Below are 12,227 nucleotides of genomic sequence, written 5' to 3'. Positions count from 1 at the left end.
TTCCTCTGCCGTTGATGTGGACGCTGGAGTTGTTGAGTGCAGTCTCTCCAGCTTCTCGACGTCTTCCATGAGGTCCACGTGTCCTCCATGGATCAGGGTGTGGTGTTTTTTGTCCTGCCCAGCAGCCTTGCATTTGTAGCAGGTCTTCCGGCAGGTACACTTGCTGAGAAGGTGAGGTCCCAAGCAGTTGAAGCACAACCGCTTGTTTGCGATAACGTCGAACGAAAAATGTTATAACTCGCGAAATTCTCACACACAACGATTATTAATTTATTAAACCGCGTGGTCAATTTAATGCGGTATTTTACAATAATTTACACGTTGATGGTTTGTTGATGTACAAGTTAAGTTGAACTAATAGTTGATTTTGTTGAAAAATAAGTTGATTTAGTTGATTTAATAGTTGAGTTAATAGTAGATTTACTAGTTGATTTACTCGGTGAGTTTCGGTGATTTACGGAGAGATTTGATTAGATGTTGACACGTTCACTGATTGATTCGAACAGAGTGTGTTGAGGGGGGTGATGGTGCTTTTGATGGTTTGGAGATGACCGTTGACCGATGGGTCACGATCATTTCCGGGTTTTCCCGATTGGTGATTTTGGTGAAAAGCCGCCCATAATTATCTCAATTTTAAACAACATCTGATGGAAAAATGCCGTACGGCCCATCGTTTTTTTTATCCTATATAATAAAAGAGATGGGCCACTAATCGAACATGGCGGATTCATGGGAATAATCGATTATTTGACAATATCGATTACGTTCATTCGATTAATAATTTAAGCTGGATTGTCATGTCCCGTTTTAGATGGCGTGGCGAAATTCGATGGCGATTTTTTACATATAAATTTGCCTTAAGAGTAACATGCATTGCGCCGCGGAACAATATTCGCTCTTTCCGGTTCTGGCCTTCGTGCAGTACACACGTGTTTTTGTGCCGTTAAAATCAAATGCAAAACCATCCACGATGAGTGATTTTCCCACATTCACATCCAACGAAAGACTTGACAACGCACAGCCTGGCGATAATACTTTGTAAGTATTTTTATCAATTTTTCATAAAAGGCTAAATAGTGTTTTTTATTCAGAATTGAAGTAGTATGTCAAGTTATCCCAAAGTCAATTCTTCCTTAAAATCATGATAAAATCATGATCTCAGTTCTTGATTCTTAGAAATCCGCGAAATTAATCAATTTCAAGTATTAAAATTCATCTGATTGAGATTTTTTTCATTTTTTATTATTTAATTTATCATAGTATTTATCTTCACCGGTGAAATTCATTACTAGGTTAGATTGCCGCGTGGTCTGTGATTATTATAGAAGTTCATCGAAGATGAAATAATATTTATTAAAAGTTGAAATAATAATAAATTTTTGAAAACCGGCCGAACATTTAATTAATCGTAGTAAGAACAGTGCAATGTTTTAGTATTTATCTTGACCGGTGAAATTCATTACTAGGTTAGATTGCCACGTGGTCTGTGATTATTCTAGAAGTTCATCAAAGATGAAAAAATATTTATTAAAAGTTGAAATAATAATGAATTTGTGAAAATCGGCCCAACATTTAATTAATGGTAGTGAGAACAGTGCAATGCTTTTTTATTATTGAAAAAAATGCATCTTTTTGACAATTATAAATTTTCAGATTTTTATATTAAATTTTTTTTTAGTACCGTGACAGGAGTCATCTCAGCATTGGATCCACGTCCTGTTAGAGCTAATGCTGCCCCCCCACGTGTGTATCTATTTAGATGCATCTTTAACAACATGGCAGGAAGACAACTGAGAGTTCTCTTTTGGGAAGACATGGCCAGAACATACGAGTCACAAATGCTGGGGCAAGTGATTACTATCACCAGGATTCGTGTTGCCCTTGCTGACACAAGATACCCAGGACCTGCACATTTGATGAAAATTGAGCTCTCTGTACAACGAAATTCTATCATCACTTTACATGGACCATACGAGAACCCTAACGGTAACACGGCAGTACCTGAAGTGCCACTAAGTGATATCGCCTTATGTCAGGGGATCGTTCGAATTACTGGATATATTGAGACTGTCCTTGAACAACAAGTTTTTGGTAATGCATCGTATGGATCTGGAGCAATAACTGATGGTTTTTACCGCCTGGTGATGAATGTGACGATGTTTGATAACAATTTGGCCCCACCTCTTGGTACACATGTACGAGTACAAGGGACTTTACGCCGAAACAATCTAGGTACACTCCTCCTTCAAGTACCGGACGTAGCAAACATCGAAATTATTGATGGCAATATCATGCAAAGGGAACAGTTGGCTGAGGGCTTCAGAATTCCTCCAGGCGTTGTGAATGGTAATGCAAACGAGGAAACACCGGCTCCAGTACTTCAACAAAGATCTAATCTTCCTGCAGCAGTGCTACCTGCAGATGCTCCTGCAGCAGTGTCACCAATCGCTGAAAATATTCAGCACAATGTAGCATCAGTAGCTGGACGTGGTCTCCCGATTGCAAACAACAATGCTGCTGCGCTTGCAAATGTCCAAGCAATTCTTGGTATCTCTAATCCTGAACGTGGTGATGCACCAGCTGCAAGAGTTCCTGAGCCAGTAATCAATGATAACCCAGGGGGGCAGGTTCCTCCAACAAGCAGAGCAGGAAATAGCTATGCTGATGTTGTAGCAGGGGTACGTTCTAATGGTAATAGTCTCAATGGAGAGCTTCCTATTCCTTCAGAATCATCTGTGGGTGCTCACACGGGAGTGGACGAAGATTTCAATAAGGAATTCCCTCCATTTAACGTATCAGGAGTTGCTGGCAACGACGATGAGGACATGAATGGAGCTCAATCACCACGACATGCTAGAGGACCATCAAGATTTGCCACTCAAAGAAAGAGACAGCGTGAGGCTATCCAACCCCTACAGCATGCTGATGAGTTGCAGCGTAGAGCACTAGCTCTTAAAAAAAGGGCCCAGGGTGATGTCGTGGTAATCCATTATTCAGATGATTCCGCGGACGAATCACAGTAAAAAAAAACCTACTTTGTTTTTGATAGGCCATTTTACACAGCACTTTCCAATGCTATGACGCATATTTCTGTTTTTTCTAAAAATTTTTTTCTATCATTTCGTTTTGTTTGTGAGCACTATCAGAAATGGACAATCTTTTTAGGTCACATTTAAATTGAAAAAGTCAATTTCTAAATTGAGAAACGGTTTAAATATTCTTTTTTATTTATGTTTATTGTTTGTTGATGAAAAAACTTGGCTCAAGGCCTCTTTAACTTGTTTCAGTGTTCATGAAACGATTTTTACTACTCAGTAACAAATGAAAAGTATTACTTAACAAGTATTCGATTTAAAATGAGTGAAAAAAATATTTTTACATGTTCACATTACGTTTTACCCCAGACTATACTTGCCTTGCAATTTATCTCATACTGCACGTATCTCTAACTACATATTTGTTAAATTCGACATTTTTGGATTATTGTTCCTTAAAGGAAAATAATAATTTTTTCACTCATTTTATATTACAAAATCAAGATTAAAGTAAAAAAAGTGTTGAAATACTCTTTTTTACTCGTGTTCGTTGCCCGTTGGCAAAAAGACTGATTAAAGCCTTAGTAATATGTCAAATTACGTAAAATAACTGAAAAGGAAAGAATTATATTTTTATTAATATAATTAAAATTTCTTATATGGTCTTTAGCTATCATTAGTTTTTCGGATATTTATTATTATTTTTGGTAGTCCATACTTTCAGTCGCTTTAAAAGCAATTTTGAGATTTCAGATATTTAACAAATTTCAGTCATTTTACGTAAGAAAAATTTATAATAAAAGGGTAGAAGAGTGAAAAAAAAGTGCGAAACAATTATTATTTTTTTTTACGAATCTTTGTCTGTTGAATTTTAAAAGGCAAAAAATTATGACAAAAAATTGTTATTGCCACGTAATGTTGTACCAGTTACGAATAATTTGAGGAGGAAATTTTAAACAATATTTTGAAAGTTGAGATACAGGAAAGAAGTTTCTGACCAAAATTCATAATCCAAAGATTATTTTGTCATAATTCGTGTAGCTTAAAAATCAACGCACAAAGAAAATTTATTAACAAAGAAACTGTTCCCATTTTTCTGTTTTTTTTTGTAAATTCTTCTGCCCTTGTTTTTTGTATTCACTGCCCGTTGGCAAGAAGACTGTTGGCCAAAGCCGAATTTAATTTTGTTATTAAGAAATGATAATGACGTTTTGATGATTCTAATCACAGTCTGTGATTTGTACCATGTTTTGTGATAAGATTAATGGGTACCTGTGTGCTTCAATACAATGTACAAAGAAAATATTCGAATAAAACAGAAAATCATTTTTTATTTGATAATTTTTTAACCTAGCCAACCACATTTTTTTTTTGTAAAAAATACATTTTTTATCGTTGCCACACATATTTTTGAACAAGGTATCGTTCGTGGCGCCATCTATCTCGTGAAATTATACTGAGGTGAGGTTGTGATCATCTGAACCAAAGAGGATTGACTAAAGTAGAGACTCAATTCTGTAGGTTCACACGACCCCAAGACAATCACGATATCACCACATGGAAGGGAGGGCGCCACGACCACCGTTGAGATATAAACGTGTTGACGGTGTCGGTAATTAATCATTAATAATCATTAATAATAATGAATTTAAGTGGCTATGTAACATTACTATAGGAGTAAAATTTTCAATCCCATTATTTTTTAGGGTCAACCTATTAAATTAAATCTAAAAAATCAAATTCTTACTCATTTCATTAACACGTTACGCAGCGATTAATAATTTAGGTTTTTCAAAATATTCGTTTGTCTCTAAAAAATAATGGGATTGACAATTTTACTCCTATGGTAATGTTACATGGCCGCTTAAATTCATTATTACTTTAATGACTATTAATAATTAATTACCGACACCGTCAACACGTTTATATCTCAACGGCGATCGTGGTGCCCTCCCTCCCATGTGGTGATATCACGATTGCCTTGGGGTCGTGTGAACCCATAGAATTGAGCCTCTACTTTAGTCAATCCTCTTTGGTATAAATTATGATCGCGAATCAGAGATTATAGGGGAGATTGCCGGCGCCTGTACAAAACCTTCAACAGGGTCAGAGCCCGTACCTGTAAGTAAAGCAGATCGAGAGCCCGTACCTGTAAGTAAAACAGGTCGCGAGCCCGTGAGTGTCGATAATTTTCAAAGCCCGTGCGTGTTGATAATGTTCAGAGCCGGTGAGTTTTTTTTTTACCTTTTTTTTTTCAACGGCTCTATTTTTCCCGAATTTGTTTAGTCATTTTTCAATTTCTTAACAAAAATAGAGCCGTTTAAAAAAAAAAGTTCCGAGGGACTAATAAATCTCGACGTTTCAGGTGATTCCCAATCGTTTGAATATATATTCGCGAGACAATTTTTCCCGAATTTGTTTAATCATTTTTGAATTTGTTAACAAAAAAGAAATCGTTTAAAAAAAAAAGTTCCGAGGGACTAATTAATCTCCACGTTTCAGACGATTCTCAATCGTTTGAGTATACATGTTCGGGACAATTTTCCCTCAATTTTTTAAACAAATGGCGTATTTATGAACGTTAAATCGCTTTTTCATTCCGTCGATCGGTTGTGTCTCCATCATACCCCCACTCTCCGGTACATCGGATGTTTTCGTTCGTTTTCGGACGTCATCATTATTTCAATAAGTGCCCTACCTTAGTGATACCCACGACCGCCTCGAATTATCGACACTCACGGGCTCGCGCTCTGTCGTATCCATACTCGCGGGCTCTGAACATTATCGACACGCACGGGCTCTGAAAATTATCGACACTCACGGGCTCGCGACCTGTTTTACTTACACGTACGGGCTCTCTGGGCGTAGTTCCGTAGCCGCCGCAATGAATCACTTGCCCAAGCCTTTCCATAAGCCCTAACAATCTCCCCTATAATCTCTGCGCGAATAGTTAATTTTTTTCTTAACAATATACCTTGTTTTAAAGTCTCAAAATAAGTGTAATTCCTGAGCTGTCAACGATTTTCTCGATTGGAGGTTAGTAGAATCATCTTTTGAATGATTAAGTTGCTTGCACACTTAATTTAATCAATCGATTAATCTAATAAACCGCGAGAACTTATACATATGTATTTCACTGTGATTTTAGATTAATCAGCAACAGAATCACGAAGAGGTGTTTCAATGCCCTAACGATAATAACGAATCAATTCAATCAACAGAAGGTGAGTATCTCTAACAGCAATTATCTCTTTTCAGTGACAAACACATAACCTAAGAAATGTATACGAAATTCATTACGGTGAAGTCATGTAAAAAAACCAAAAGACATGCTGGCATGCATGAAGAATAAAGGAAAGCACTATTATATTCATTTCATAATACCAAAGAATAAAAAAATTTTTTTTTTCTTTCAGGAAAATAAATTCATCAACGTTATCACAATTGGAGGATACCGCAAAAAGTGGAAAATTCATCATACAGCAGATCGTAATTATTTGTATTTGTATAGTTGTATGATTACAATTTCAACCTGTTGTAATTTTCAAAAATAAAGCATTTGCCTTTTACATGACCTTTCCAAAAATTTTCAGAAAAAAAGAATAACGTGTTTCAGCTTTCACAGATTAAACAGTAACTCAGATTCACAGACAAAAAAGATATTCAGATAAACAAGACGAATTATTTTTCATGGAACTTTTCAGATAACTCGAAAAATTATTTCAGATTTAAGACACTCAGATTCAAAGGAGAAAACATATACAGATATTACGAAAAGGATCTTTAAAAATAAAATATTCAGCCGAATCAAGAACATTTTCAATAGAAATATCACCAAAAACGGTTCAATAGTGGTTTATATTATCAAATAATTTCAGTCCCAGGATAACGAGAAAAATGCCAAAAAGACTAGCAATTACGAATCAAAAGTTGAATCCCACAAAAACAAGGAAATTAATTGTTCTAGATACAAATACAGAATCTGCTCAAAATCATCTTCAGGTAGTAGTACCGGGCACATTCATGAATCAAATGATCACAGAATATACTTCAACGAATGTTGTTACTTCCATGACACCTTCAGAATCTACTGAAACCATTCAAAAAACAATAGTAAACGCGATCGCTCTTGATCATAGCTATTCGAATTATTGCCAATTGAATCAACTATACAGAAAAACAGTTACCAATGAGAAATTACACTTGCCAACTCTCGAATCCGTTCAATCTTCTCAATCAAAAAACGGTGAATTAAAATCAAAAATGAACCACAACATTTTTCATCAGTCACCCAATTCAATAATGAATAATAATATTATTGTGGATAATCCGCATGATTATTCAAGTTCAAACCCTCACGGAAGAATTGCGGAATCTAATTGTACGAAAAGAAGTAATCAAAGTGATTTTACACAGTCACTACACAGGCCTTCAGGATTGAATATTCAATTTCATAATATTAGCGAACATCCAGGAGCTAATGATTCCACTACCAATTTAGTGACAACAAATCAAAGTCTCATTCATCTTCGACCACATCACCGATTCGTGTATAATGTAACTGGAACTGTGGTTAATATGCGAGAAATAAACAGGATTTCTGAACATTACTTAGGTCCTATGAACATTAAGTGTATCCATTGCAAAGCATTACATTTCGCGGGGGAAACAGTTTCAAATAAGGGTAGTTCGTTTAATGATTGTTGCAGTCATGGCAAGGTTTTCATTGAAAACTTACCAAATCCACCAGAAATTGTAAGAGAATTATTCAATGGTGTTCATGAAAAATCAAATCACTTTTATCAAAATATTCGATATTATAATAACTCATTTTCACTCGCTTCCTTCAACGCAAATTTAGTGAATTTTAATACTAGACGACCAGGGCCTTTTTGTTTTAAAATTCAAGGACAGATTTATTATCAAATTAATACATCCCTGTATCCAGCGACTGGTCAATTACCCAGCTATGGACAGCTTTTCATAATTGACTCCAATGAAGCCACAGAGTATAGGCTGAATTCAAGTTCAAATTTGAACGCTGAAGTCGTTCAAGCTATTGACAATGCATTGAGACATTGTAATATTCATGTTCAATCATATCAAATGATGAAAGAAGAATTAGACTTAATGACTGCAATGAATAATGGCATTGAACCAGAACTTGAATTATTATTCACATTGAAGAAAGGCTTAGACAAACGCCGATTCAATTTTCAGCGGGTTAATGAGGTGGCGGCCGTGTATTCGACAACAGCAGATGGAGAAATTCCAGAATCATATGTAACCATTCGAAATAGATCAGATGGAGTTTTACAATATGTCAATTCTATGAATGAATTCGTCGAACCATGGACTTATCCACTATTCTATCCACATGGAACTAGAGGCTGGTCTGAAAACATGAAACAGACTGATGGCAAACGTCGAATCACAAGAAATGGTTATTTCAAGTGCCGGATGGCGGTTCGACCTGAAATAAATTATATCCTGATGGGGCGTAGATTATTCCAGCAATGGACAGTTGACAGTTATGTAAAAATAGAAAAGGATAAAATGCAGTATTTACGTTCAATACAACAAAAACTACGTGTCGATTGCTATGAAGGTGTAATGGAACATTTACGTCGGCGGGCTCAAGATAGCAATAGCTGTATTGGTAAAGTATGCATTCTTCCGTCATCGCATGTTGGATCTCCACGTTATATGCTGCAAACTTACCAAGACTCAATGTCAATTGTTCGTCATTTTGGCAAGCCAGATTTGTTCGTCACAATGACTTGTAATCCGAAATGGATAGAAATAACAGAAAATCTTCTCGAAGGACAAACTGCATCGGACAGACCGGACTTGGTAGCTCGTGTTTTTGAATTGAAAAGGAATGAGCTAATTAGAATTATCACTAAAGAGAAAATATTCGGAGACGTTCAAGCTCATATGCATGTGATAGAATACCAGAAACGTGGCTTACCCCATATTCATTTACTATTAATTCTGAAACCTAATTCTAAAATCACGACGGTGGATAGAGTAGATGAATATATTTCTGCTGAAATGACAAGTGCTAATGAGAATCTGGAATTACATGAAATTATAAAGAATAATATGATCCATGGCCCTTGCGGGGATTGGTGTTTAAATGAAAAGCAGCAATGTTCCAAAAAATACCCAAAAACATTCCAGAATGAAACAACAATGGATGAAGATGGTTATCCTTGCTACAAACGTCGAGATACAGGACAATATACTCGACGCGATGGATTCGAATTTGATAATCGAAGCGTTGTACCTCACAATAAAGAATTACTGCAACGTCTCAATTGTCATATCAACGTTGAGGTTGTCTCAAATATAAAGGCTGTTAAATATCTTTATAAATACATTTATAAAGGCCCTGATGCTGCCGCGATTGTAATTCAAGAATCGGATGAAAATTCAAATCAAGCAGTGATTAATCATGATGAAATTAAAGATTATCTAGAAACACGGTATGTCAGTCCTCCTGAAGCGTGTGCACGTATTCTTAATTTTCACATGCACGACAAAAGTCACACTATCACACGATTGTCAATACATCTGCCGAATCAACAAACAATTATGATTGATGAAATTGATAATGATGCAGCCATTCAAAGTGCTTTGCGGAAAAATACTACCTTGACTGCATATTTTACATTAAACCAGTACGATCGAGAATCGAGGAATTTTACATACGCAGAAATACCAGAGCATTATACATTCAAAAAACAAAATGCTGAGTGGATCTGGGCAAAACGAAAAAAGCATTTCAATGTAATTGGCCGGATATACTCGGTGAGTCCCACGCAGACAGAATTATTTCATCTGAGATTATTATTGATACATGTGAAAGGAGCAATCAGTTTTGAGGATTTAAGAACAGTAAATGGAATATTGCACCCAACATTCATGAGTACATGTCTTGCATTAGGTTTGATTGAAGATGACAATGAGTGGATGACAGCCATGCGTGAAGCTGAGATCTGGATGATGCCAAGACAATTGCGTCAATTATTTGTACGTATTTTAATGCATTGCAAACCTATTCATCCCGAAGAGTTGTGGGAGGAATTTAAAGATTCATTAGCGGAGGATTACTCACGAACAAGCTCTCTTTATCAAGCTCATTTGAAAGCTTACATTCAGATTAACTCATTATTAACTGCTGAAGGATCAAGTTTGGCAAACTTTCCATCAATGCCACAAATTAATGATGTCGATGATATTGACGATGATATGTTACCGGATCAACATCGTATCATTGGGTCAGACCAGTATCAAAAACTCAATGAAAAACAAAAACATGTTGTTGACACTGTTTTAATTCGAATCTTAAACACCACAACTGATAATGAATCTCGATGTATTTTCATTGACGGACCGGGAGGATCGGGGAAAACATTTATCTACACAACCTTATATCATTTGTTGCGAAGTCAAGACAAGAAATTGTGCACTATGGCTTACACTGGTATCGCAGCAACTTTACTTCCACGTGGAAAAACGGTCCACAAAACATTCAAATTACCAATTGCATTGTATCACGATTCATCACCAACTATTAAAGTTCAATCCACAGAGGCAAATTATTTAAAGAATGTTGATCTATTTATTTGGGATGAAGCTCCAATGGCACCGAGACATGCACTAGAATTAGTAGATCGTACTTTACGGGATATTATGGACAATGATCAGTCGTTTGGAGGAAAAATTGTGTTACTCGGTGGTGATTTTCGTCAGTTATTACCAGTCAAAAAATATGCTACACGCAGTGAAGTAGTTAACTTGTCGATCAAATTCAGCTTCTTGTGGCATGAATTTACGCGCTTCTGTCTGACCGAAAATATGCGTACTTTACCGGAGGAAGTTGAATTCACAAATTTTCTATTAGCAGTAGGTGATGGGACTATCAACATTAACGATTTCGATTTATGTCTGCCAGAAAATTGTCTTGCTCCTCTGAATGCTGATATTGTTGAGGATACTTATGGCGAAGTTATCAGACAAGGAGAGTATGAAAAATTGACAAAGTGGGCAATTTTAGCTGCAAGAAATAATGATGTTGACGATATTAACAAGAAAGTTGTGGAATTGCTAGACAAAACCACGGAAAGAATTTATACAAGTATTAACACTATAAAAGAATGTGATAATGGAATAATGGCTGAAGCACTACTACCAGAATATCTGGAAACATTGAATCCTCCTAATTTGCCACCACATGAATTGAAATTAAGGGTTAATGCAGTTGTGATGTTAATCAGAAATCTCTCCGTTAATGAAGGTTTATGTAATGGAACAAGACTCAGAATTTTAGAATTATCGAATCACTTACTAAAATGCAAAGTTCTAACTGGTGATAAAGTAGGAGATATAGTATTTATATGTCGTATCACTTTGTATAATGAAGATACTTATCCCTTTGTGTTTGGAAGAAGACAATTTCCCATTCGATTGGCGTTCGCTATTACAATTAATAAATCCCAAGGGCAAACATTTGAAAAAATTGGGATTGATCTTAGACGAGACATCTTTAACCACGGGCAGCTTTATGTTGCGTTATCACGTGTTCGTTGATGGCACTCGTTAAAGATATATTTGGGGGATCAAAGAGAATCTAGAGTAGTAAAAAATTATGTTTACAGGGAATTATATGATGATTATTCAAACACCTTAGTCGCTACGTAAAAGTCCTGTTACGGTCTTGAGAAAATTCGTTAAAAAAATGAGTAATTAATTGTTAGAAAGTCCTTGAAAAATGACTTGTGGTTAGAGATTTTTTCGAAATTTTTTCCAGTGGTAATAGATATTTTTTAAGATAGTTGATTTATTTTTGAAAATTTTATTCAAGTGATTAGAAGGAAAATTAATAATATTTCGCTTCCATCCGGCAATTTTTTCTTCCCGATTCACACCCTATTACTCATTCAAACTGATCAGCTGAAACTATAATTTTCATTTTACAATAAGAAAATTCTTATTGATTTCTTTGAAATTCACAATTGTATTCGCTGTCCACTAATTATGTTGATCATTATCAAATATGCATTTTGACGTCAAGTTGCATCATGTCGCTCATTCAAATTGCAAATTGAAGTTTTGAAAAACGTCCATTGGAAGGTATGCCAATGGTAGTCATATTTCAAGTTTCATGAGTATTAGCAATGACGAAAG

At 35.7% G+C, this 12,227-nt stretch overlaps 1 protein-coding gene and 1 long non-coding RNA gene across 2 annotated transcripts; both read left to right on the top strand.

The window, feature by feature from the left end:
* Positions 1-5,922: 5,922 nt before the first annotated feature.
* LOC105272966 (uncharacterized) lies at positions 5,923-6,604 on the top strand. The gene is made up of 3 exons (XR_892871.1): positions 5,923-6,071; positions 6,184-6,259; positions 6,452-6,604. It is a non-coding gene; the product is annotated as an uncharacterized lncRNA (long non-coding RNA).
* A 2,626-nt stretch (positions 6,605-9,230) lies between these two features.
* Positions 9,231-11,417, top strand: LOC105272967 (uncharacterized; the record flags this gene model as incomplete). The annotated part of the gene is made up of 1 exon (XM_011315194.1): positions 9,231-11,417. A coding segment is annotated over exon 1 (2,187 nt), but the record flags the coding sequence as incomplete, so codon positions are not given.
* Between the last annotated feature and the right edge of the window lie 810 nt (positions 11,418-12,227).

The sequence above is a fragment of the Fopius arisanus genome, unplaced genomic scaffold, assembly GCF_000806365.1.
Source record: "Fopius arisanus strain USDA-PBARC FA_bdor unplaced genomic scaffold, ASM80636v1 scaffold00507, whole genome shotgun sequence".
Lineage (NCBI taxonomy): Eukaryota > Metazoa > Arthropoda > Insecta > Hymenoptera > Braconidae > Fopius > Fopius arisanus.
This window is presented reverse-complemented; position numbering and strand designations above follow the sequence as displayed.